At 37.2% G+C, this 23,915-nt stretch overlaps 1 protein-coding gene across 2 annotated transcripts in view; it reads right to left on the reverse strand.

The window, feature by feature from the left end:
* The window catches only part of XRCC4 (X-ray repair cross complementing 4), a 175,231-nt gene that overhangs the window by 87,326 nt on the left and 63,990 nt on the right, over positions 1 to 23,915 (reverse strand). For both annotated transcript variants that reach the window (XM_048932255.1, XM_048932254.1), the window contains exons 4-6: positions 11,957 to 12,123; positions 5,189 to 5,341; positions 4,453 to 4,556 (exon numbers count right to left, since the gene is read on the reverse strand). In XM_048932255.1, the coding sequence (XP_048788212.1) occupies positions 4,453 to 4,556; positions 5,189 to 5,341; positions 11,957 to 12,123 (424 nt within the window). The remainder of the gene's footprint in view (positions 1 to 4,452; positions 4,557 to 5,188; positions 5,342 to 11,956; positions 12,124 to 23,915) is intronic.

The raw sequence follows: 23,915 nt of genomic DNA on the forward strand, positions 1-23,915 counted from the left end.
CGTGTTAACAAAGGAATATGAAAAGAACTGAAGATCTTTCAAAGTCTTACCCCAATCAATATCTTTCTGTAATCTTTTCAAGCCTGCTCCAGATGCTTCTCATCTCTGTGTATATAATTCTTTCTGCCGTCATAGGACCCAAACAAGAATGATGAACCTTAAAACACCAGACACTTATCAAGCTAAACAAAATATCAGACCTTTGATTAAGGAGCAACCCTGGAAGGTATAAGCCTGGAAGCAGCATGTGAAGGAGGAGCTAAAGAAAAGAGATGGTGCTAAAGAGCACATCAGAAGTACCAAATGAGAGGAACCTATGAAGTTAGTGGAACTTTGATGAACTATCAATAGTTAAAGCAACAACCGTATCTCAGTTTTCTATGGCCCAGTTCTTATCTTACCAAACTTTAAAAAACAAAATGAAAACAACCTCTACCCAGCCCCAGGAAACATCCAAACGTCCCTATTTCTGAAGAACTCTCCAATAGCAGGAGGATTTCCTTCCTGTCCTTCTAGAGGGGAAACTCTCTCCAACAGAAGTTCATAGCCATTTATAAGGCCCTGGCACACCATTTCTAGCTGCTGCTTAAGAATTCACTAAAATGCTGTGAACATATGAGCTGATTGTGTTTTTCAGTCTTGTAATCACAATACTAACCAATGCACCAAAGAAATGTACCTCATGCACACAGACCGGAGAGCAAAGTTGTACAGAAAAATACGTAGCATTACTTATAAACCTTGTACTTCTTATAAATATCTTATGTTTTCCTGAGTGTTCTATTTACTAATAACTTGCAATCCAATTTAAATTTGTTCATCATTAATAGCATCAGTATGTGGACTTGAGACAATAATTAGCATATTTCAGTTGATTTTGGATCTAAGTCATGAAGTAGACTGCCATCGAAAAGCAAACCATAAATCATACCTTCTAATGTTACTACAAGTGCCAAACCTCTAAATTTTTAAGAAAACTTTTAGTTACAGATTAATCATTATTGTAGGAAAAATGTCCTTACACAACGTTTCTGCAAAGCTAAGCAGATAAATGCAACCAGCTGCTGCGCAGAAGTTGAAAACTTATCTGACAGCCTGGATGAAAGTTCAAGCATGAGTAAATGTCTTTATGTAGATGAGAAAAGGAGGCTTTCTTCTGCAATTCGACTGTTCATTGTATCACAGAATCACAAAATCATAGGGACTGGAAGGGATCTCTGGAGATCAAGTCCAATCTGCCTGCTAAAGTAGGTTACAAGAAAGCGCCTAGACAGGTCTTGAGTATTTTCAGAGGTGTCAAGTTGCAGTTAGTCAAGTTAATTAATAACAGCTGGATGGAAAGACCATCCATCACAGAGTCATCAAGGTTGGAAAAGACATACAAGATCATCCAGTCCAACCACCCACCTATCACCAATAGTTCTCACTAAACCATAGCCCTTAAGACAACGTCCAAACATTCCCTGAACACCTCCAGCATCGGTGACTCCACCACCTCCCTGGGCAGCCCATTCCACTGCCCGATCACTCTTTCAGAGAAGTAGTATTTCCTGATGTCCAGCCTGAATCTCCCCTGGTGCAGCTTGAAGCCATTCCCTCTAGATCTATCATCAATTACACGAGAACTAATTACACTAGAATTAATCTTCTATCATAATGTCTCACTTGCAGTTTCTTTTAGAACATGACTACAATGGCTGTCAAAAATTTGTCTCAGTATTTCATGTAAATCATTTGCCAGTCCCTTCAATGTCATCACTATGTTACTGTCCCCTTCTTTCAGGTCTGGATGCTCAAATTTGATGCATTCCTGTGTCAAGGGGCAAAGTCATATTTTTATTCAAAAATCACACAGTTCACTTGTATTCCACTTTTTTAAATCACTCATTGCTCATTCTTTATTCCCCAAAGTAGCCCCTACCAGCAGGTAGAACTGGGAAGACACAAACTTATAGCAGGTCAGGCAGAGACAATATGAAATGTGGCCAAGTTTTAAGCTGCAAGGTCAGGCACGGCACTGCTGCAGTCCCATAATGGGTGTGATATGAAGCAGGATGCAAAAGTTGTCCAACAAGCTCTTGGACTTGCTCTATGAGTCTGCAAGGGGAAGGCAAAGAGACAATACTCAGGGGTACCCATCTTTATGTAGTAAAAGGGACAGGACCAAGCAAAGCTTGAGAAATTGCTAGTCCTCTCAAGCAAAGAGTAGTAGCTATCAAAGCATTGGAAATCTTTGCATTACACTGTGTTAAGAGTACATGCAGTAGGATTACAGCCAGTGCTTCACAAATGCAAATTGGTTTATATAAATTATCTTCAACTTCATAATGTATAAATAAGAATGATAATTTTCCATTTGTATTATCAGATAGACATATTACCTTGTTTGAGAATCTATATACCATCTACTAGGTTAATTTCCACATTCCAGTTTCTTGAACAAAATGTGGCACAGAATGATATCTTACAGAAGTCAAAATCCATTATTTTCTCTTTTTATCTTCTTCACCCTGTTGGAAATCTCATTACAGAACACACAAGTATCTAGATTGCATTCACCAGTTTCTGCACCTGCACAAGGATGGGAATTAACCATTTTTATTCTTTTTCTTGATATTTTTCTTCATTAAGACGTGCTCTGACATTCGCCTCAGACCAACATCTGAGTCATACACCCATAATTGAATATATCATTTAATTTACTTTTTCTTTCGGTCAATATTGGCAGCTTCTTTTCCAAATCACCAGGAATCCCTTAAGTGCTCCAAACATTCCAGAAAAAATGTACTAGAAACTAAGAAATAGTTCTTGCAATTGAAAGAACTCTTTAGTCACTATCAAAGAACTATATCTCTCAAAGGCAACAGAAAGCACTTTTTTTTTTACAAGTTTTTAAATATCTGATATTTTAATCTGCCCGTCTACCTGATCATTCTAGGTGTATTAGGCATAACCATGGGGACTCCATGTTGACTTGTGTCAGCTTGCATCTCTCTAAGACAGGGCAGAAATAAATATAATTTTTCTCAGATAGTACAGGGAAACATGAGTTTTTTCTCTGTTTTCTTTCTTCCTAGGGATAGTATAGCTACAATATGGATGGCAACAGAGAAAGATGACCATGATGGCAGCACTGAGGAGGAAAGTGAAAACTTTTTTTTTTTTAATTTAACCCTCAATTTTAAGTTGAAACTTTAGTGAAAATAAAAATGCACTTGCTTTTTTTTCCAGCAATACTGATCAGTTCAGACCCTCATTATAGCTTGAGCGGTAGAGTTTCGTTTCTGTTCTTTGAAAGCATTTGTCTGTCCCAAACAGCTCCTCGAGCTAGTTAACTCCTATGGAACCTTTCAAAAGAATCAGTATTTTTTTACTTCCCCTGTGTTTTCACTAAGCAAGAAGTATTACTCTCAATGTTATCTGAGCTTACCAAAAATTACTTAAAATAAATGTTTTCTGAACTAAAGATCACATGCCAATACAAAACCATTTATTTTCATAGCTGTAGAATCTCTGCTTATTTTCTGCATTTGTCTGAAGCTCTGTCTGCTTTATATTAGATTAGAAAGTCCTCAACAAACAAACTTACGACTTACAAATTCTAATACCACTTCTGTCAGGGCCTTGGACATTTCTACTTCCCAATTGCATGCTAAACAGTTGTTTATTGTTCTTGATTACCTTCATCTATAGTAGAAATAGAAAGCACCAGTCGAAGAGCCTATTAGATCTGAGCAGAAGTTTATCATAACTATATGGCAAGTGCTATTGAAGTTTTAGAACTCTGATAGCATTCATCTTGCAGATTCTTACTACTTTGCAGAAAATTTCTTATGATTCACATATAAATACCTTATACTGTAGAGCGGGCTATTGTTGCCCACATACTTTACCAGTATGAGAAAACTCAGTCAAACTGAATTTTGTGAGCACCGTCACAAGGACAAAGGTTCATATGCAAGTTAAAATTAATTCTGCTATAAATACATTTTTATTCCATTTTATGATGCAAAATGAGTGCACAGCTTTTATTTAATTAATTAATTAATTAATTGCAGTTAAACCTCTTCTCTTTCCGCTTTTTAAACATTGCTGAAACTTGATTTTACATTTTAGCAGTTACCGGATATGCATCAAGATTCCTGGAATTTAAAATTAAACTGTTGATAGTTCAGGTACCATTAGACTGCAATTAGTTCTGCAAAGCATGCAATTTGTCATTTTGGAAGAAAAGACAGCACTTTCACTCATGCAATATGCATTTAAACTACCTCTCTTTAATTTGAATATGCCAGTATTATTCTCTTCTCAAAGAGAGATATTTTTAAGGCTTACAGGTTGGCTTGTCATTGAGTAGCTTGTCAGGTAGTATTTTGTCTTCATTAGGGCTTATTTTTATGAAGTGATTGTTCTCCCCATTATATTCCCCAAAGACAGTACATTCTGCCTTACCTGATGGTAATGAGGACTGAATTAAATTTTCATTTTCTTCCTCAGTGCTGCCATCATAGTCATCTTCTTTCTCTGTTGCCAACTGTGTTGTAGCTATACTATCCCTAGGAAGAAAGGGAACAGAAAAAAAGTTCATATTCCCTCTACTATCTCTGACAAATGATCTTTTCTGAACTGTGTTAGAGACAATGCAAGTTGATACAAGTCAACATGGAGTCCCCAGAGTTATGCTTAATACACCTAGATTAATCAGGTTGAAGGACAGATTAGAAAAGCAGATATAAAACAAGGCTACATAAAAATGGTAAACAGAAGCATGTTGTAGCATAAGAAAAATTCTTAGTCTACTTTTAAAATTAAAAGCACATAAAAACATGGAAATTTAGATGTTTTTGTTTCCCAAAGAAGAAGAAGGATCAAAGAATTGGAGAAGAAAGCACACAAAAATACCACCTCTAGGAATGGCACAATGTTTGGAAAAATCAACTGCACCCTAATAGATTATTGTAGAGGAGAGATTCAATTAATATTTATTTATGTGCTATAGAGCCCAAAACAATATGTTGCTATTTGCAATAACTCTCCAAAGAATCCTATGCTCTCATGAGTAACGGCACTGTTTGGATAACCAAGAACTTTGCCAGAAAGAACTATCATCCAATGCTATGACTAAAGAAACAGAACCAAAACATGTGCCAGATGTGACACCAAGTGTCTCAGGGAAATCAGGAGATACCTTGTGCATTGGGTATCCAGTGCAGATTCTTTAGCTTCATTCAACAATTTCTGCAAGTTTCTTATCTTCGTCTTCTTTTCATTCAGCACCAAAACAAACCGATTATAAAGATCTGCCTCCAGTTCTTCTTTAGCTTCTACACATTTTTCCAGCCTACAAGATAAAACGAACTGTTGCTTACCTTATGCATCACATCATTTCTTTTTAAAAATTTGTGTGTTTTTTGGAAGAAAATTCAGTTTTGAGGACAGCCTTCCTAATAAACTCCCATAATATACATTGCGTAACTAGTTCAGCATCTTTCAACTGAAACAGGCCAGAAGCAGCTTCTTTCATAGAAATGTGCAATGAACTTCACTACCAGAAGAACAGCATTTTCATGGGGAAATTTTCTCTTTATATATATATATATATTTAATAGATTCTTACACGTCTCTCAGGCAACTCAAAGTTAAGTAGGCACAACTGCTCTTTCGTTTCAGTGCTGAATTCATGGAGTGGGCATTGCTTAGCAGGATACACATAATGAGATTACAAATAGATACAATTAAGCTTGACAGGCACCAAATCTGTCCTACATACTCTGACTTGAAACACACTTGAGAAGGAGAAAAAAAAAATTTCCCCCAAAACAAAAAAATAAGAAACAGAACTCAGAGTCAGGCCAAGGCACCCAACATACACTCCAGGCCACTCATGCAGATACACCCATACAGATGTGGCTGATACAGATGTTGATTCACTTGTTTTTCATCAGCAACGGAGCGTGCCTTGCTCTGTTGAACAGCCGCGTGCAGAAACTCAGCAGGGCACTGGAGCAACACTTAATAGCATCAGTAATCCTTTTTTTCATTCAAAGGCAAAAAACCTAAAAACTCTAGTATGGGGGTCTCTATTTCCAAGAGATACGAAGCTGAAATCTTATGGGCAGTGGAAGCCATATTCCTGAACCAGTCAGAATTACTTGTTGGGATTAAATTTTTTACAAAATTATAAGAAAATGGTTTTAAAGATGTCAAGAATTTTCAGAGCAAAAAAAAAATCTTTGTGTTTTTAAAAGTTTAATGTGCATCTGTAGGTAAGTGAATTTCAACAGAATGAAGGACAGTCGTTTTTTAAAATTAGGAATGTGTATGTATACTGAGATATAGGAAAGGCAAAACTGGGATATAAATAAATACAAGAACACTGAAGAAAGTGACTTTCAATTAATGTTCATTATATATTAATGCTCATTTAGTTATTCCAGTATTTTATAACTTTTTTAATCCTTGGGTTGAACCCAAATATTTCAATAGCGGATGATAACAAGTAAACATCTTGATGATCTCTCTGATTAACATAACTACTTCTATTACTTCAAATAGTAATAACTTATAAACAGCATCCTTTTCACCAGCCTGTGCAAATATAGTGAAAAAAATTTAGAAGGGTTTTTTTGGAATTAAACACATATGCATAACAGATTTTAAAAATATTAATTTACAAGATAAAAAATTTCAACATACTTGCTATATAAATTCTGATTATTTCATTTGTAGATCAAAACCATATATGATGTAGGAAGAAAAACAACAGAAAATAATCTCATGAAGTATTAAGCCTACAGTGCAATGCTTTAGGGACACACTTGATAAATAATTCATCTAATTTAAATGCAAATAACAGAACATCATTACCATATAGATCGGTTCAATAATTCCTAAATGAAAGATCATATGTACTAATCAAGTATCAGGAGGCTTTCCACCTATTAAAGGAAAGTTAACTGTTTAGTGGTGAACAAACAGACAAAATATCAAAGCACAAAGGACCATAAAACCTAATACAGGGCCCAGGCATGCCTTGACTAACTCGCAGAAGAAGAAAGGTAAGGACAGGGATTGCCTCACACTTATCAAAGAAAAAAAGATTAAAAAAAATAAAATGCAATAATTGGGCAAATTGTCATTTACATGCTTGAAATTAATTACTTCCATACACTTAAAAATGGAAAATATATTTTTGTTCAGTATGGTGATCCTGGATGTATCAAGTGCTTCAGAAAACTCCCATCTCCCCTGCACAAACATTTTAAGTGAAGGAAGTGTTTACTGCTGTTCCTTTACTTTCCCCGTGAACTGGGCAACGGCAGAGCAGCTGAGGTTGATTTAAACTGCTACATTAAGACATTTTCATTGCTTGGCCAAAACGGTGCCAAGTAAGGTAACTCCAATGAAGTCCTTTGAATCCTGCAAAGTTATCTTCTGATGAAAATCCATGTAACAACCTCAATGGAGTACATTTGATACTGCCTGGACATAAAGAAGCATAGAACCTATTGCAAGATTAGCTGGCTCCTTGATGCTCCAGAACAAAATAAGAGCATCTTAAAATACACACTCCCTGTATGCATGCAAGAAAATATTAAGTGTTCTTGTTGGAAGGACATAGCAGGTAAAATCAGGTAAAATCAACTTGTAGGATGCCACTGCTTAATTATACATGAATATTTTCATTCATGTTGACATACTTTTTCCCTTTTTTAAAAAAAAAATTGTTTAAAGGAATTCATGCATATATATATTCCTCACATACAGACATTTAACTGGCATAGCTTTCAACAAAATGGCAAATGTAATATAGTTTCACAGTAATGATACACTTGCAAGTCATTTGGCTTTAAGTAATAATATTATGGGGCACACAATACCTAAAAATGTAGCGAACTGCTGCTTGAGAACAGGGATGCACTGATTGCAATACAAATGTGTGTGTTCAAGGGGGTGGCTCTGGCTGCAGCTTGGTACAGCCTTTAGGATTCACTCAGGCATGCATTACCTGAATTATGTACCACTAAGCAAAGCTGGCTGGGTTTCATTGCAATACCTCATCAGTTACAAATACAACCTTTCATTGCAATTTGTCACATGCTCGTGCCTGTGCGTGATTTGTCTCACCAAAATACAATCTCCCTAGATCAAACAAAGGAGCTACTTATCTCAAAGACAACTTTCAAGTATAATGAAAATAAACAGCAGTTAATGGCTAGAATGGGGTGACTCTTATTTGCACGTGCTTTATGTTTTCTACTTTTAAGATCTGTCTTTTATACAAGTGCAGTGCTTTTGGTGAGCCAGTCATACAAGTCAATATCCATCTAAAAAATTGCATGTGCTACACAAAACAGCTAGTATTAAGAATGGTTATCATGAGTAATTCAGAAAATAATGCACCTGTTCAGTCCTTCTGTACTGCCTAAATGCAGAGATCATATATGCTTAATAAAAATTAGCATGAACTATGTAACTGGTTGACATTTATGCATTTTACACACTCAAATACTCGAAATATGCTACCTATGTATCCTTGTCATTCATGCTCTAAAATAATTGCTGCTCTCATGGCACCTTCTTACTACACTTCAGATTCACACCTCCCTTCCCCCAGCACTGGTGTTGGTATGGAATTTCAATGAGCTCTTGCTGAAGAGTCAATTTCAAGTGCCAAGCTACCTAAGCTGCATTTTTATGAGTTGTTTGTGGTTTAAACATAACGTCACTATAGCTGACCACAACATCAATTTGTAGGTATTTTGATTTTGGTTTGTCTACCCTAATTTTAGATGCTTGATAAGAAACAAATATCACACACAAGTATTTAACTTATGCTTTATTCACCAACAAATTATTTTGTTAAAGGTTGTTACTGTTTTACATTTATTACCTTAATTATCTACATGAAATAAAAGCTACAGCTATCCTGCTTTGATACTTTAATTCATCCACCTCTGAGGTGTTCATACACACACACCCACAAACAAACATACTGTTCTGCAACATAGTCAGAAGAATCCTTTTGAAAATTTCTATAGCTTTTTTATTTACAGCTTACCAGGTCCTGTCTTAGAAGTATTTATTTTATGTTTACAGATCAAAAGCAGCACAGTTCAGCTATCCAGAAACTTTAATACTGATGTTATCTACATACAGTCATTTCCTAAAAATAGGAAAAGCTTCTGCCAGGTAAAATCCTGCCCTTCAGTCACCAGAAGGACAAAGACAATGAAAATTAAAGATGGTATATCTTCTGTCAGGAACGCTCAAAACATCAGACACCACACAGCTCTGAGTAGATAACCTAAGTAATTTAGCAATTTGAGGATGCAGACGATTTCTTTTCAAAAGGATTTTTAGTGTTATCCTGACTTTTTCCTTTATATGGACCTAAATCCCAAGGGAAGTGGCAGAAGCCATTCCTGGAGATGTCAGCAAACTGCTGACAATAGCAAGCCGTACACAGATGAGTGGATTATCTCCTATACATGGGTCACTCTGAAAATAATGCTTCCTATTTATTTCTATGGAAATAACATAAGATACAAAGAGTGCAATAACACCACTCAAATTCTCAGCTACAAAACACTATTTGTCAGCATAGTCACCACCATTAGCTGTACATTTTCAGTAGCCATGCACAAGAGCCTGCATGCTATGATTGTAACAACTGGCACCAGTGAAGGTGACACACTTTTGTAACCACTGATGAAATGCACCACCCATCACCTCACTGTGCTCACATCCATTCTGTGGTCTCCATCAACATTCAGCAAGCATCAGTGAATGTTGATGGGTGCCATTCTTTTCCACATGGAAGAATGCAATGACACATTTTTGCTTCAACCACACTTCCATGTCAGACACCACTTTGTCAGACTTCCCCTCTGCTGCCATCTGTCATATGGAAGCAAAATATAGAAAATATAGTTAAATATTGGTAGGAAGGTTCAGTCTCTACTGCCATAGCACCAAAATCTGCCTCTGATGTCACAGGCGAACCTCATAAAGGAGACATTACTTTTGGAGCAGCTTGTACATTCAGGCAATTGCCAACAGCAGACCAGGGTTTGCATTTAGTCTACGAACTGCTCACGAGGCAGATTGAACTTCTTGAATGAAACTTGTTAATCATTTTACTGAGGCTATGGAAAGAGCTTTCAGGAGAACCAGGAACACTAAAGGATTAGGATTTTTCGAAGCTGCTGAGCTGAGCTCATTAAACTTTTATGGCTGTCAGAAAATTAGAGTGGGAAAGTGGAAAAGAGGTGACCGAATTATTCCATCTAGTTCTCCATTCTTATTATTCTACCCAAATTGAACAAAAAAGACCTTGCAAGTCTGCACTCTGTTTTGATTCTAATAATGTCCTGAAGTGAGCAACTTTAAGCAAAGTGAATTTGAGCTGATTTGCCTTGGTTTCAAGCAAGAGAGGGAGAGCTATTCTCCTACCATATGCTTCATACTTGTTTTTTTTTTTAATTCTCAACCACAAAATGCAATACAGAATGTGAAACTTGAAATATTCTTGTGAGCAACCACAGGCAAAGATTTTGTGCAGATCCACTAAATTTTCAGCAACTTGGGCACAGCAACTGAGGCTAAAACAGAAATGAGGCAGCATAGTAAACTGGGCTGAGGCAAGAAAAAAAGAAGAGAAAAATCTAATGTTTGGACAAAAATTATTTTTATACTCTATTGAGGGGGCATGGTCAAAGTTTGATGATGGCACAACCTTCAGGATTTATTTTGAAAAATCATGTTTTTACTATCAAGATATAAACACACTAGAGAAAAAACAACATTTTTCAAAGCCTTGAATACATTGCATTACAGAGCAAAGGTTGTCAGGCAACTGCGAATTTTTCTTTGGGGTTACTCTTTAAAAGTGGTACACCACCATGGAAATTGATATAAGCACTAATGCCTATTACACATTAGTGTGTAACACAGTGCTGCATACTGGTTATACAATACACCATTGTTTGATACACTGTTAGGCTGCAAAACACTATTTAGGAAGGCCATATGCTTGTCAGGGAGATTGTCAGGAAAAAACTGTTACTCACTTTAATGAGAGAGAAACAAAGCTAACTCTTTCCAAAAGCTAGCTCTCCTTTTCAAGATAAATTAACACCAATTACCTACATGCTTTCATCAATCTTCCTAAACATGGTTCTTCAGATAAAGCTACACAAAGCCAAGATAAATCTCTGACTTTTACATGCTAACCACTTTATACTAGCTAAAGTAGGCATAGATGACTTCACTGCAGTGTGCAGTACCAGGCAATTCAGATCATAAATGAAATGGTAATTAATGAAATAACCCGCATGGTTCTTTTTCCTATAACAGCATCCTCATTTTCTATTCTGGTTGCTTCCACAGACCAGATTAAAGCAATGGCAACTTCCTAAGCAGTCAAAACTGTCAATGATTTGAAGTGCTAGCCATAAGCATTACAGAAGGGGAAGAAAAACACCGCCTTGCTGAGAAGAGTGGAAAGGATTCTGCAGAAAAGGGGACTTTGTTTTTCACAACATAAAGTTAAAAACAACTTTAATGCAAGATCTGGGATATCAGTCTTATCTTTGACATAGGAAGAAGACCACATACGCTGCATTTAGGTGCAGAACTCTCCTAGATCAAAAAAATATCATGTGCATTTTTCATTATATGACTCAAAATGTATCCATCAGCAAAGCCCACACTGAATGGCTAGGTTGGAGTGGACCTCAAGGATCATTTAGTTCCAATTTTCCTGCCAGGAGCAGGTTGCCCCCCACCAGATGATGCTGCCTAGGGCCCCACTCAACCCGACCCTGACCGCCTTCAGGGCTGAGTCATTCTCGGCTTCTCTAGGCAGTCCATGCCAGGGTCTCATCACCCTCTGAGTACTACAAATGTGTGTGATTTTCTCAAGAATGACTTGCGAACAGCCTTTCAAACTTACCTTTTCTCAACATCACTCAAATCACAGAAAAGCCTCTCATTTTCTTTTTGCAGGTGCTCATTTTTCACCTGGAGTCCTCCTAAGCAGTCCAGACAATAGCCAATCAGCTCTTTAACCACATCAGCTGGACGTGAAACTTTCTGTAGCTTCAGAGATCCAAGTCTAAACTAGGACAAAAGAAGAGACTGAGTTATTTCTTCTGTGAAGATCACAAAGCACCCCTCCAGAAAATTCACAAGTTTTGTAAGCATAGATAATAGAAATACTTCACAGTCCTCATGTTCAAAAGGATATATTTGTAACAAGAAGCAGCATGTGGAAGAATATACTTGCCATTATTTAAGCAGCTAACAATGTCTTACTGGACAACTGTCATTCAATTTGCACAGGAAGTAAACACTGACATGCCTTATAAAGGCAGGAAAAGCTGTACAATACAGGAAGTGTAACATGACATAGCAAAAATTTGCTCCAGGACAGAACTCAGGTGGTCAGCAATATAAAGGTATAATCACAAGTTTTACAGAAGAGGCATGAGAGTGACAGGAGCTGAAAAACCTTACTGTGATGCTAGCATCGTTCTTGCTGTTTGACCAATGAAATACATAATTTGCTGCCTGTTTTGGCAATTCCTGTATTAAAACAACCACAAAAATTAAAGATAAAACAAACGAACAGAAATTAGTTTTGATTTAAAGTGGGTCTACAAATGCTCACCTATGATCCTTGCCTGTCCCTGATATACAGAAACTAGCCCCAAAGTTTTCCTATTTTGGGCTCAGTTGTAAAGCTCTTAGTAATAAGAAGTGACCTTCAATTAAATTGTTAGCCTCAATAATTCATTGAGATAAAAAGATGGGATCTATAACAAACAATTACATTTCTTCTGCAGTGAGGATGATATATAGGATGTACAAGAGGTCTGAACAGCTTTGTTCTGCCTGGTCTGGCAGGCAGAAGGTTGTTGTTTCTAACGTTGCTAAAGGAGGAATATCTCAGCCATATGCACAAAGCTCTATGAACCAAGCTACAAATACACACAGCTGGATGAAGATATAAATATGTACAACATGACTGGGGCAACTGACAGAAGTATACAGAGGCTGTGTGAATGTGGTTACACACATAATCAAATCAGGAATGAAAGACCTGACTGATGCTCTTCTATAGGTATATGAAGGGGCTTCTGAAGTGCCTTCAGCTGCACTTCTTTTGCTGCTCAAGTACGCAGAAGCCATAGGAGGCACCACCATCTTTGCCTGACGTGAGAACAAGATAGCAAAAGAGCAAAACTATAGAAAAGCAGACTGGGCTGGATAGCATAAATCAGACTTTGGCCAGCAAAAACTACAGCAAAAACAGATCTTTTGGAAATGGAGGCACCAAAATGCCTAGACTTTGATTGGAAATGCCTGCAGAAAGGTTGAGTACATGGAAGAAGGGGTCTTTTTGCACGTCCTGGAATCTTTAAAAAGATTCACAGCTCCTGTGGCCACTCCCTACAAATAGAACTATTGCACCTCCTTTCAATTTTAACTTGTCATTAACTTTTGAAAGATGTAAGTGGTAAGTGCTAGGGAATATTTCAGTCTGTGTTGTGGCACCTCATCTATTAAAAACAGAATTACCTTTTCACACATTTTCTTCATTTTACTCAGAAAGGTAAAGCAAACATCTGAGAAAAAGTCATCCATGAAAAAAGAAGAGTAGCATTTATTAACACTTTTTTTTTTTTTTTTTTTAATAAGCTTTTCTTAATGCTGCTTTTAAAAATTAAGTTAACTACTACTATATATAATGGTCTGCTGAAAAAGGCTATGTAGGAATTGCTCACCAGGGGAATGTTTGAAGTAAATATCAGTCCTTCAGCTTAGATAAGATACTTAATCTGTGAAAGTCTCTGCAACAAATCATGATGCTTCTTCAATGAGTCTAATTAATCAGAAAAGATTTTGTTCCAAATTCTCGTCTGATTTTTCCTTTAAATTCACATGTATAGGGTCTGACTTAACTGTTTCCCTTTAGCTTACGTACATCTGATGGCTACAGATACAAAGATTCATTTCATTTATTTTTGGAAAACAGATTACATTATCAGTAACCCACAAAGTGACCTGTATTCCCTGGATATCACACTTGCTGTCTGACAGCATTAACGAAGATGGATATTTGCATAAAGGAAACTGCTTTTCATCACTTGCAAGCCACCATCACACTATACGGATAAAGAATTCACGCCACACTTTAGACCTAGCCACAGAGACAGAGAAGCATAGCAGCACGGATAAATAGAAACATGATCTTCTACTGACACAGTGGAGGAAGCAGCAAGGAGAGTATTCAGTTTTGTCTCATACTTTAATATAATCAGTTGAGATAGGGTAAATGTAAGTATGTTTAATCAGGACAAATACACATTGTCTGACTTGCTGTTTACTCAGCATAGGACAATAAAATATGAATATTCCTAAAAGAGGTTAGTGGGAATGAATTTCAGCTGAAAGCTGGGTTCTGTTCACAATCAAAATCACAGCAAATACATGGCAGACATTTCACAAGTACACAATTATAAGCAAACTGTAGTTCAGCTTCTTAAGTGCATTATATAAGCTGATACTGCTTATGTCATATGGGGCTTTCTAACTGCAAACTATATCCTCAGCTTCACAGACCACTGCCACAAAATGACTTTTGAAGATCTGTAAGGAAAAACAGCATTCTTTCTACTACAAAAGCTGAATCACAGAATACCGTGCGTTGGGAGGGGACCATAACAGTCATTGAATCCAACTCCTGGCTCCACACAGACCACCCAAACCCAAACCTTGTCTCTGAGAGTGCTGCTCTCTGAGCCACGGCAGCTCGGGGCCGTGCCCACTGCCCTGGGGAGCTGTGCCATGCCCAAAGCCCTCTGGTGCAGACCCTTTTCCTCACCCCCAGATACTCCCCCCAACACAGCTCCATGCCGTTCCCTCTGGCCTGTTGCTGCCACAGAGCAGAGCTCAGCACTGCCCTCCGCTCCCTGTGAGGAGCTGCAGCCGCCATCAGGCCTCCCCTCAGCTGCTGTTCTCTGGGCTGGGCAAACCCAGGGGCTGCAGACACTCCTCACATCTCCTGCCCTCCAGGCCCTTCACTGTTTTTATAGAATTTTAGAACCTAGAGATACCAAAGCCAGCCTTTGGTCAAGCTACCATTTTGATGAACGCTGAAAAAGAAGAGGAGGAAGGTCAGGCTGCAGACAGCAGAGCACATGGTGCTGCTGCTAACCCCTGACCAGAAGGTGTGGGTGGGACATGAAGAATAAATGAGACATCATTTTGAGTGTTCATTTTAGAGTCTGATTGTCTTCTCAGAATAGTGCAATTGAAGGCAACACCTTATGCCTCCATACTGACACCATACCATATCACATTTTCTGCACATCAGTGCAGAAAAGCTCTGGATATTTAATATGGCCATTATTAAGCCAAAGGTAATGTGATGTTGGAGACGTGGTTTTACTTTGCCACCTTCGTACAGTCTTACACATCCTGTACAGACAAGCCTTCGCAACTTGTTTCTTCAGCATGAAATTATTTGTTACAGCTAGCTACTACACTGACAACTTAACAAACAGAAATGTTAGCACTAACAATAGAAACATTGTTATCTGAGCAAATTACAACTGATTGGCACTCAATGTGGTACAGAGCCTAGTGTTAAGAGGCTGATAAACCGTAAAAGGCAGCCAGATCAGCTTTGCTCCCAAAGCATGAAGGTAAACCATGAGCCATTTCTAAAACAGTACAAAGAAAACCAGGTCTCGGGGCAGTTTTGCTCTAAGGTCCTGCTGCAATTCCAAACTGGAAAGCAAAGTGGTAAAGGAGCAAATGCACAAAATAAAAAAAATTTAGAGCTGAGCATTTTGAATTCAGGACAGGCATATTCTGCAGTACTAAGACAGAATTCTTTTAAATTTGAATGCTTGGAGAAAAAAAGTCACAGAGAAATGAAAAAAAAAAAAAAAAAAAAAAAAAAAAGAGGAAAGTTTGTTTTTTCTACATATTATTATTTTTTTCATAAGCACTTAAGAAATCATTCGTTTGTCCAAAAATACACTTGTGAAATTGGATAGAATCTTAGAATGATTCAGAAGTGGCTTAAGATTAGGATACCATAAAAACCAGTTAACTGTTTAGCATCTGTGGAGACAGGAGTTGCACTTCATGACCCTTATGGGTCCTATCCAACTTGGTTTATTTTACGATTCTCAAGACCCTTGCAGAATACGGAAAGATATTCCTTACTGTGTTGAGTGAAATGTCAACATTAACACTTCATTAAACTAATTTTACATACAACATATCTGATTTAGACTACATTCTCAAGGCGAATCTCATTTTGTAAATTCCTGGACACTGCTGCTGCTCTGTAGATGTGTTCGTACTTCTTGCTGTTCTTGCAGCTGCTGCAGCTCTCTCTAACTTTGCATCATCTGCCTCTCACTTCTGCTTTCAGATAATTCAAGAAAACAATATGTAAAACAGTGAAGCACTGAACACTTAATTCACACTGAGAATGACCAGATCTAGAAGTCCCAGGAGACAGCAAACTGACTGTAACTGATATACTGCTCCTCTTCGATATTTCCTTTATTGTTGGCTATTTTTGGTGTTGTTTGTTGGTGATTTTTTTTGTTGTTGCTGTTTTGTTAGTTTCTAAAGATGCATTAATATGAATAGATAATAATTTAAAAAGTTGTGTCTTCTTCGTCAGAAATTACAGCCAGCATTTATTGATTACATTTTAGAAATAAGGTCAACTATTAGATATTTGTAATAAAACCATCATTTTCCCATCACCTCTCACTCTGTCCAGACACTGTTCATCTTTTCAGAGGAATGAAGAAGTGTTTTCAACTACAAAGCAAAAACCATTCTGGCAGTAAACTGAAAAACTTCTCAATTTTTTCTTTCTATATTTTTAAAGCACTGGTACTTAAATGAAGGGGCCATGCTCAGAAAATATAGTGACATTAAAACATCTTCCAAGAATCTTTTCCATGGAAAAGTTTGGAACTACATGAAAATTACTTGACTATAGAGACAGTAGACCTAGATTTCATTTTCCATTAAGAATACATACATGCTAAATGACATCTGCATCACTGCGTACCACCAGAACGGGAGGTATCATACCTGAGGCAGTAAGTACTGAAGGTCATGCACTGAAAGAAAACATCCATGCAGAAGTGTCTGAGAACTCTTTTCCAAAGTACAATTTAAAACTAGAAACTAACATGGAAATAATTTTCAGTAGCAAGAATTTTTCATTATGACATACTGGTCTATGAGGAAAAAAACAAATAAATGGAAATTGTTACTGAATCTGCATTGCTTGCCACACCGTTAGTATCAGCAAATATACTTTCTAACAACATTTTTAATCCAAAATATATTTTGGAAATTCCATACTTCTAGAAGCTACAAAAAAAAAAACAAACCTAGATTTTGTTCCTTCTTATTCTGGCAGGCTGTAGGATGCTATATGGGCTGCCTCTCCTATTCGTTTTATATTCTTCATTCCTAACCCCAAAATTTTTGCTTTTGTTCTTTGCTTTGAAGATGATACTACAAAAACATGTATAAATAAAGTAGTTAGTATCTATCTAAATATCATGTTAGTATCTAGCTTTTCCATTGTTCTCACAATGGAAATATTTCGATTTAAAAATCATACCTATCTATGAATATCTTACTTGTACATACTTTTTGTAGTATCATTTTCAAAGCAAAGAAAAAAAGCAAAAATATCTCCATTGTGAGAACTAATTAATGGAGTTTTAACTGTGTGAGTTGGCATACAGCCTGTCACAAAATCACAATCTCATTCACCTTCCCTTTCCCTACACCTTTGGGGTAGGACTCAGAGAACGCTGCGCTCTCCTTCAAACTGTGCTAACATTCATCTAGTTTACTCAGCTAATAACTTTTACATCCTTGCAGACAGGTGCTGCCTCCTGCAAGGTAATGTCTAAGCACACGTCCTTTCACCAGGGAAATATTAATGAAGAACGTGTGTGAAAAAAATATGTCTGCATCAGCCCACCAGCATGGAGCAGCTGTGTAGTCTCTCCCAGCCTTTATCGTAAGCTGCAGCCCATCACAGCAGATGTGACCCCTGAGCTGAAGCAGGAAAGCCCTGTAGACCCATGGAACAACAGATCCTTTTGTCATTGCCCTATCCTGAGTGTCTCTCGACACCTTTCTCAGGCTAGAATGGAGCAATGCTGGGAAGTATATTTCTAGATACTGCTTCTTGCTGCAGTTTAGTCTTTCCATGCCATTTCAGCTGGGTCTTTGGGAATTAAGTGAGCTGGGGAAACAGAGTGTTTTTATTAATATATCTTCCATAGTCTGAAACTGTATGTTTTCAATGTTCAAAAAGCCTCCCAGATTAATCCCAATAACCAAACCAAAACAAAATATTTATTTATTAATTTTCCAGCTCCTGCACAAATTTATACCTGGAAAATTTTGCTTGGATAAATTGCTAAAAGCTATCATCCTTACACCATCAGCTGATCACCTTGCCTATGGATGACACTGAAAGGAAATTCCTTACCACACAGATAGAGATTAGCCATAACATACTATACAACATTTAATGTTATATTAATTAAAGGTACCCTTGCACCCTTAAATTACATTATCCAGTGTAAGAGACTGATTTTCTCCTCTTGGTTAGAGCTGGAACTCCTGAACACAGACAGAGTGTGATTTCTAGAGTCGTCCTGATGTTAATACCAGCTGAACATCAACGACCTTATCTACTCCACATAAAACCAAAATTTTGATTAAAATAAAAAAAAAAAAAAAAAAGAAAATTCATAGGCATTTTTAAAAAGGAAAATGGTAATGAAATTTCATGTACAGGGTTAAAGAACATGACCTACAAATGAATTAATGCTGACACTTAGTTGCCTGTACAAAGGAAGTATTGTTACAAGCTTGTATCTGGAAAGCATTATACCATTTTTATTTCTTAAGTCAATCAGTGAGTGGTCTTGATTTTTTAAAGTTTTGCCACTATTACCTCCAGGGAAATCATTCAACAGTAACCATGACATCCCTGGGTGTGGTTAAAAAAAAAAAAGAGAAAAAAGAAGAAAAAAAAAAGAATATACTGGACTTGCATAATACAGTGATGATAATATGTGAAAGCAGAAGTTGCTTTTGTAATAGCAAACTCTAGGAAGCTAAAAAAATTACTGAGTATCATGGAAGCCAAGAAACACTTGCCAGTTACATCAGTCAGTATAAAAATATGAATACCAGTTAAAAAATCAAGGTTAAGACAAAAATTCTGCCTTTCTACACTCTTCCCTTTCCCTCCTGAATGTTATTTATGAGAAAAACATTACTTCATCACCTTCCCCCCCCCCAAAAAAAAAGTTTATTTTCCTTCATGATGAAGGCATTACATTTATTCTGAAGCAGAACAGCTGACACAAGTGATTGCTATTTTTCTCAGGTTTTTACTACACACTGCAGAAATCTTCCACATAAACTGCCATTGTATTTGCTGCACATCAACTAATGAAATTCCATCTGGATCTATTACTTTTCATGGCAGGGATTCCCAAATATTTTGGAGTGCTTTGCTGTTTTTCACACCCTCAAACTTACATATTCATGGCACCATGGATCCCTTGCGACTACAGTGCAAGGAGTCTATATCTGTACAATAAACCATGCAGAAATTGGGAACATTGCCAGGTACTAGAATATACAAGCATTCTATACACTGACAGCTCGAGATGGGCCCCAGCTTGTCCTTGGCCCATGTCAACTACCACTTTACAAAAGAGCATGCAGGCTCATCTGAGGGATTAGGACACAGCAGATACTGTTCCCAAGAGGTACTCTGCGTGCAACCATCCTGCCCTGGAACCTGAAAAAGACTGAATATGGACCCACACCATTTCCCACCATTCAGCTGCTGTACTCGGGAACATTCTCAGAAAATTTTAATTTACTTGTCTAGATGCAACCACATAGTCCTTGGAATAGTGCTCTGTCAGGTTTCTGGCAGAAGTTATCATATTTTACTTGATTATGAAGGACCAGGGCACAGTGCAGAAATAGCTTTCAAAATTCCCTTTTGAGACCTGGATTGTGGGGAAGGATGCAGAAGTAAAGCTGAAAAAGGCTTTATCACCTAAAAGCTTTTTCCATTCACCCCATTCCAAGCTGTACACTGCACAGAGTAGACTGAAAACAAATTCTTATCCTGAAAACTCCTATCGCTAACTAATGGATTTAGAAAGACCTCCGGAGGTCTCAAGTTCAATCTCCTGTCAAAGCAGAGCCAGCTCAGAGATCAGACTGTTATTGCTCTGGATTTTATCCCACTGGGTCTTGGAAAGCTCCAATCACTGAGACTGTACAACCTCTCTGGACAACCTGTCCCAGTACTTGACTGGTCTAATAAAGAAAACCTTATCCACTGTATCATACAATGTCTAGGGTTGGAAGGGACCTTAAAATCTATCCAGTTCCAATCACCACAGGCAGGGCTGCTGCCCACTAGACAAGGCTGCCCAGAGCCACAACCTGCTACAACCTGGCTTTGAATATCACCATGGAGGCTTCCAGCTAGAAACTCCGGCTGCTGTTATGTCTGCTGGCCCTCCCCTCCTGACACACTCAGCCCCGTCCTCTCAACAACTTCAGTAACTGAGGCTATGCTATTAGTGCCCTTCCCAGAAAGACTGAGGACTAACTTTCATTTCTCTTTTTCCCCCATTACATTGACCCTGCAAGAATTATTAGGATATGTGGATTATCAGGACTCTAGAATACCAGGTTTTTCTGATAGTTCTGGAGTAAAAACAGCATAAAAATACTGAATACATCAGATATTGTTTAAATACTCATACTTTTTTTTTTTTATTTTTTTATTTTTTTTTTTATTTTTAATGTGAGTTGTATTGATAGATAAAAGTAGTGGTGTTAGTGCCTGTGAGACACATATCAAGCAACAGGTGGATATATCGCCTTCAATGAACAGCATTAAATCTATATCTCTTCCTTCAAACTGTTTGAAAATGTCCTTTATTTCATGTTTATACTCCTTAGAAACATCCTGTTTCGTGTATCTATACAATCAGCTACTTCTGTGAAGCTTAATCCTGCCAGTGCTGAAATAGTCTTTAGCTACTGAATTTTGACAGCTGTGACATGGTCTGGTCAGGATCTAGCCAGGCTATGATTCACTAGCATTAAGTGCTCCATAATCATTTTTCCAAACTTTTTCTAAAAGCTGTCGCTCATGACTTTTTTCCCCATTAACAGTGACATAAATTGATGAAATGCTACACACTATAATTCAATCTGAAAATACTTCAGTTAACATTGCATCCAGCAAATTGATACATTTTAAGAAAGGAATTAACTGAGTAAAGTTACAGGACGTTTGCACCAAATCAATATTCATCTCCCAAGGTGCTAAGCTACAGAAAGTCAGTATTGCTTTTTTTTCATCACCACTACATCACTGAATTATTTAAAACTAAAAACGCTCTGAATACTACAATGTGCCACAGCAACAGCACTCAGTACTTGCAATATTAAGCATTTCTTTGAATTCCTTTTGAATGGTAACCAGACACAAAGTTCTACTTCCCAGCCACAATAAATAAATAAAGAAATAAATACAAGCCCTCAGATGAAAAGCCTACAGGCAGAGCTCCCAAAAGATCAGGTGCATTACTTATTCATTAGGATAATAAATAAGGAATGGACAACTATACATTATATTTCCACAGATAATGATCATACTCATGATTACATAAAGAAACAATTCAGTTACTTGAATTTGTGATGATTTACAGCTTCACCACAGAAGAACTTGTGGTTTTGTATTTTATTCATTCATCCAAGTGCTTTATCTTCTTTTATAATTCCCTTTTATCACCTCCTTCTCTACTTCAGGCACCACTATCCATTCAACTCTTCACTACCATACTGCCTCTGAAGTTTACAAAGACTGAAGCAGGTCATCCTTAAAAGATCTTTTTCCATCTTCTTCCTCATTAATTCAACGTATCTAGGAATAATCAAATACTGTACTATCTCTCTGAGTAATAAGCAGGTCTGTGAGCAATGGAACCATTGAAGCCTGGTTTCGTATAGATATGACTCTTCTGTTGGATTCCCTAATGTCTAAGAAGGTGAGAAATCCAGTCAAAGCTTTTCCCTTATTTGGGAGCATTCATATTTTCTCTTTCCCATGAGGATTTTCTAGTGTCTAATAATACAGTTGATCTCATTCCACAGTTGTTTTTTTTTTTTTCCAAAGCAGACATGAATAGGGTCTCTCTTCTCCATCCAGCCACCTACTTCCATGAAACTACTAGGAACCTGATATCTGAGACCTTTACTCCTGTCAAATCTATTTGAAATTGGCCAGTAGTTTCAAAAGTTAGGGGGGGAGGAAGGGAGGAGGTAAGAGACTGGCAGTCAGCAGAGGCACACAGCATGATCACATAAGCGTTGTTTCTTTAGGAAGCAGAGTAAAAACCCTTGCACATTTTATTACTTTAAAAACTGCCCCAAATGTGTTACAGAATGAGCTTTATTTGAAAATCAAAACCTATTTTCTTCCTTGTTTAACACGTAACTTACATAGGGCTTAAATACACAAATGGTTCACAACTCCATTAACTTAGCTTTCAGAGGGAAACCCTAATAAGATAATCAAAGTCAGAGTGTATTTGCTGTGGGCTAAGGACAAAACATGAACCACTGCCACAGGTCAAATGACACACAAACGTATCACACAGCAACACATTTGTGTTTGAGGCTTGAGTGTCCAAAGTATGAAAAGATTCTTGCTAAGGATTTTTCATTTAATACACTGGCACTGGGCTTTTTTTGTCAAATATTTAAGTTCAGGTATTCAACAAAAAATTATTCTAGAACCAAGTTTATTTAAAAACCTTTCAAGCAGGAGTGTGAAACTTCTGCATTATGTATTCTCTACATTCTCCATATAAATATACAGTGACTGAAAAATTAATGTGACCTTTTTGATAACCTCCAGAAAGGTTACTACAAATGCTATGAAATATGGATCCAGATGAATGCACCGTTAGCACAGATCTCCAAAATAAAAGCAAGGCCTGCAGGAGTGCCTGTGATATTACTGTCAGCAAAAGTTCCAAGGTAACAAAATATGAATGATTAATATTTTCAAGAGTAAAAAGAAAAAAACAAAAACAAAACAAAAAACCAAAACACCACTACATTATGTGTTAGATGCTGCATAACAGAAGTATTTTGGAACTACTTGTCAATTGATCATATTCTTACATATGAAACCCAGACTGCAGTTCTCTTTAAAAACTTTAATAAAATGTAACTGAAATGTCTGAAGTAGTAAGTGTCAGATATGAGGACAACATGTCATGGGAGCTACTTCCCCTCAAACATTTACCTCAGGGTGGAGGGGGAGCAATGGAAACTATAAAATACATCTTGAATACACCCTTGGAACTAGCATGTCAAGATCTGCAGTAATATAAGTCTGACTCCTTGAATATGTTGTACTCTGAGAGTTAACAGCTCAATATTTCTTTGCTTGGAAAGTAAATGTATAACCACGTGAATAAGCATGAGATAATGCCTAGACCAAGACAAAATACAAAAGTTTTCCCAGCTAAGTACTACAAACAATTTTCCAGTGTGAGTAATAACACAGGATTCATTGAGAACACCCATAGACTGTTTTCTGGGTGTTATTTTTCTCTTTTGTTTACAACCCTCTTTTAGAACACTGATAACTACTTACTAAAGCCTTTAAGATCCAGACATCTAACTACTTAATAAAAGCTTCATCCAATTGAGTTATTTTATTCCTCTCAAGAAAACAAGAGATTGAAGATTTTTCTCATTAGTACTGAAGTCACCTAACTGAG

Source organism: Lagopus muta, chromosome Z (genome assembly GCF_023343835.1).
Source record: "Lagopus muta isolate bLagMut1 chromosome Z, bLagMut1 primary, whole genome shotgun sequence".
Lineage (NCBI taxonomy): Eukaryota > Metazoa > Chordata > Aves > Galliformes > Phasianidae > Lagopus > Lagopus muta.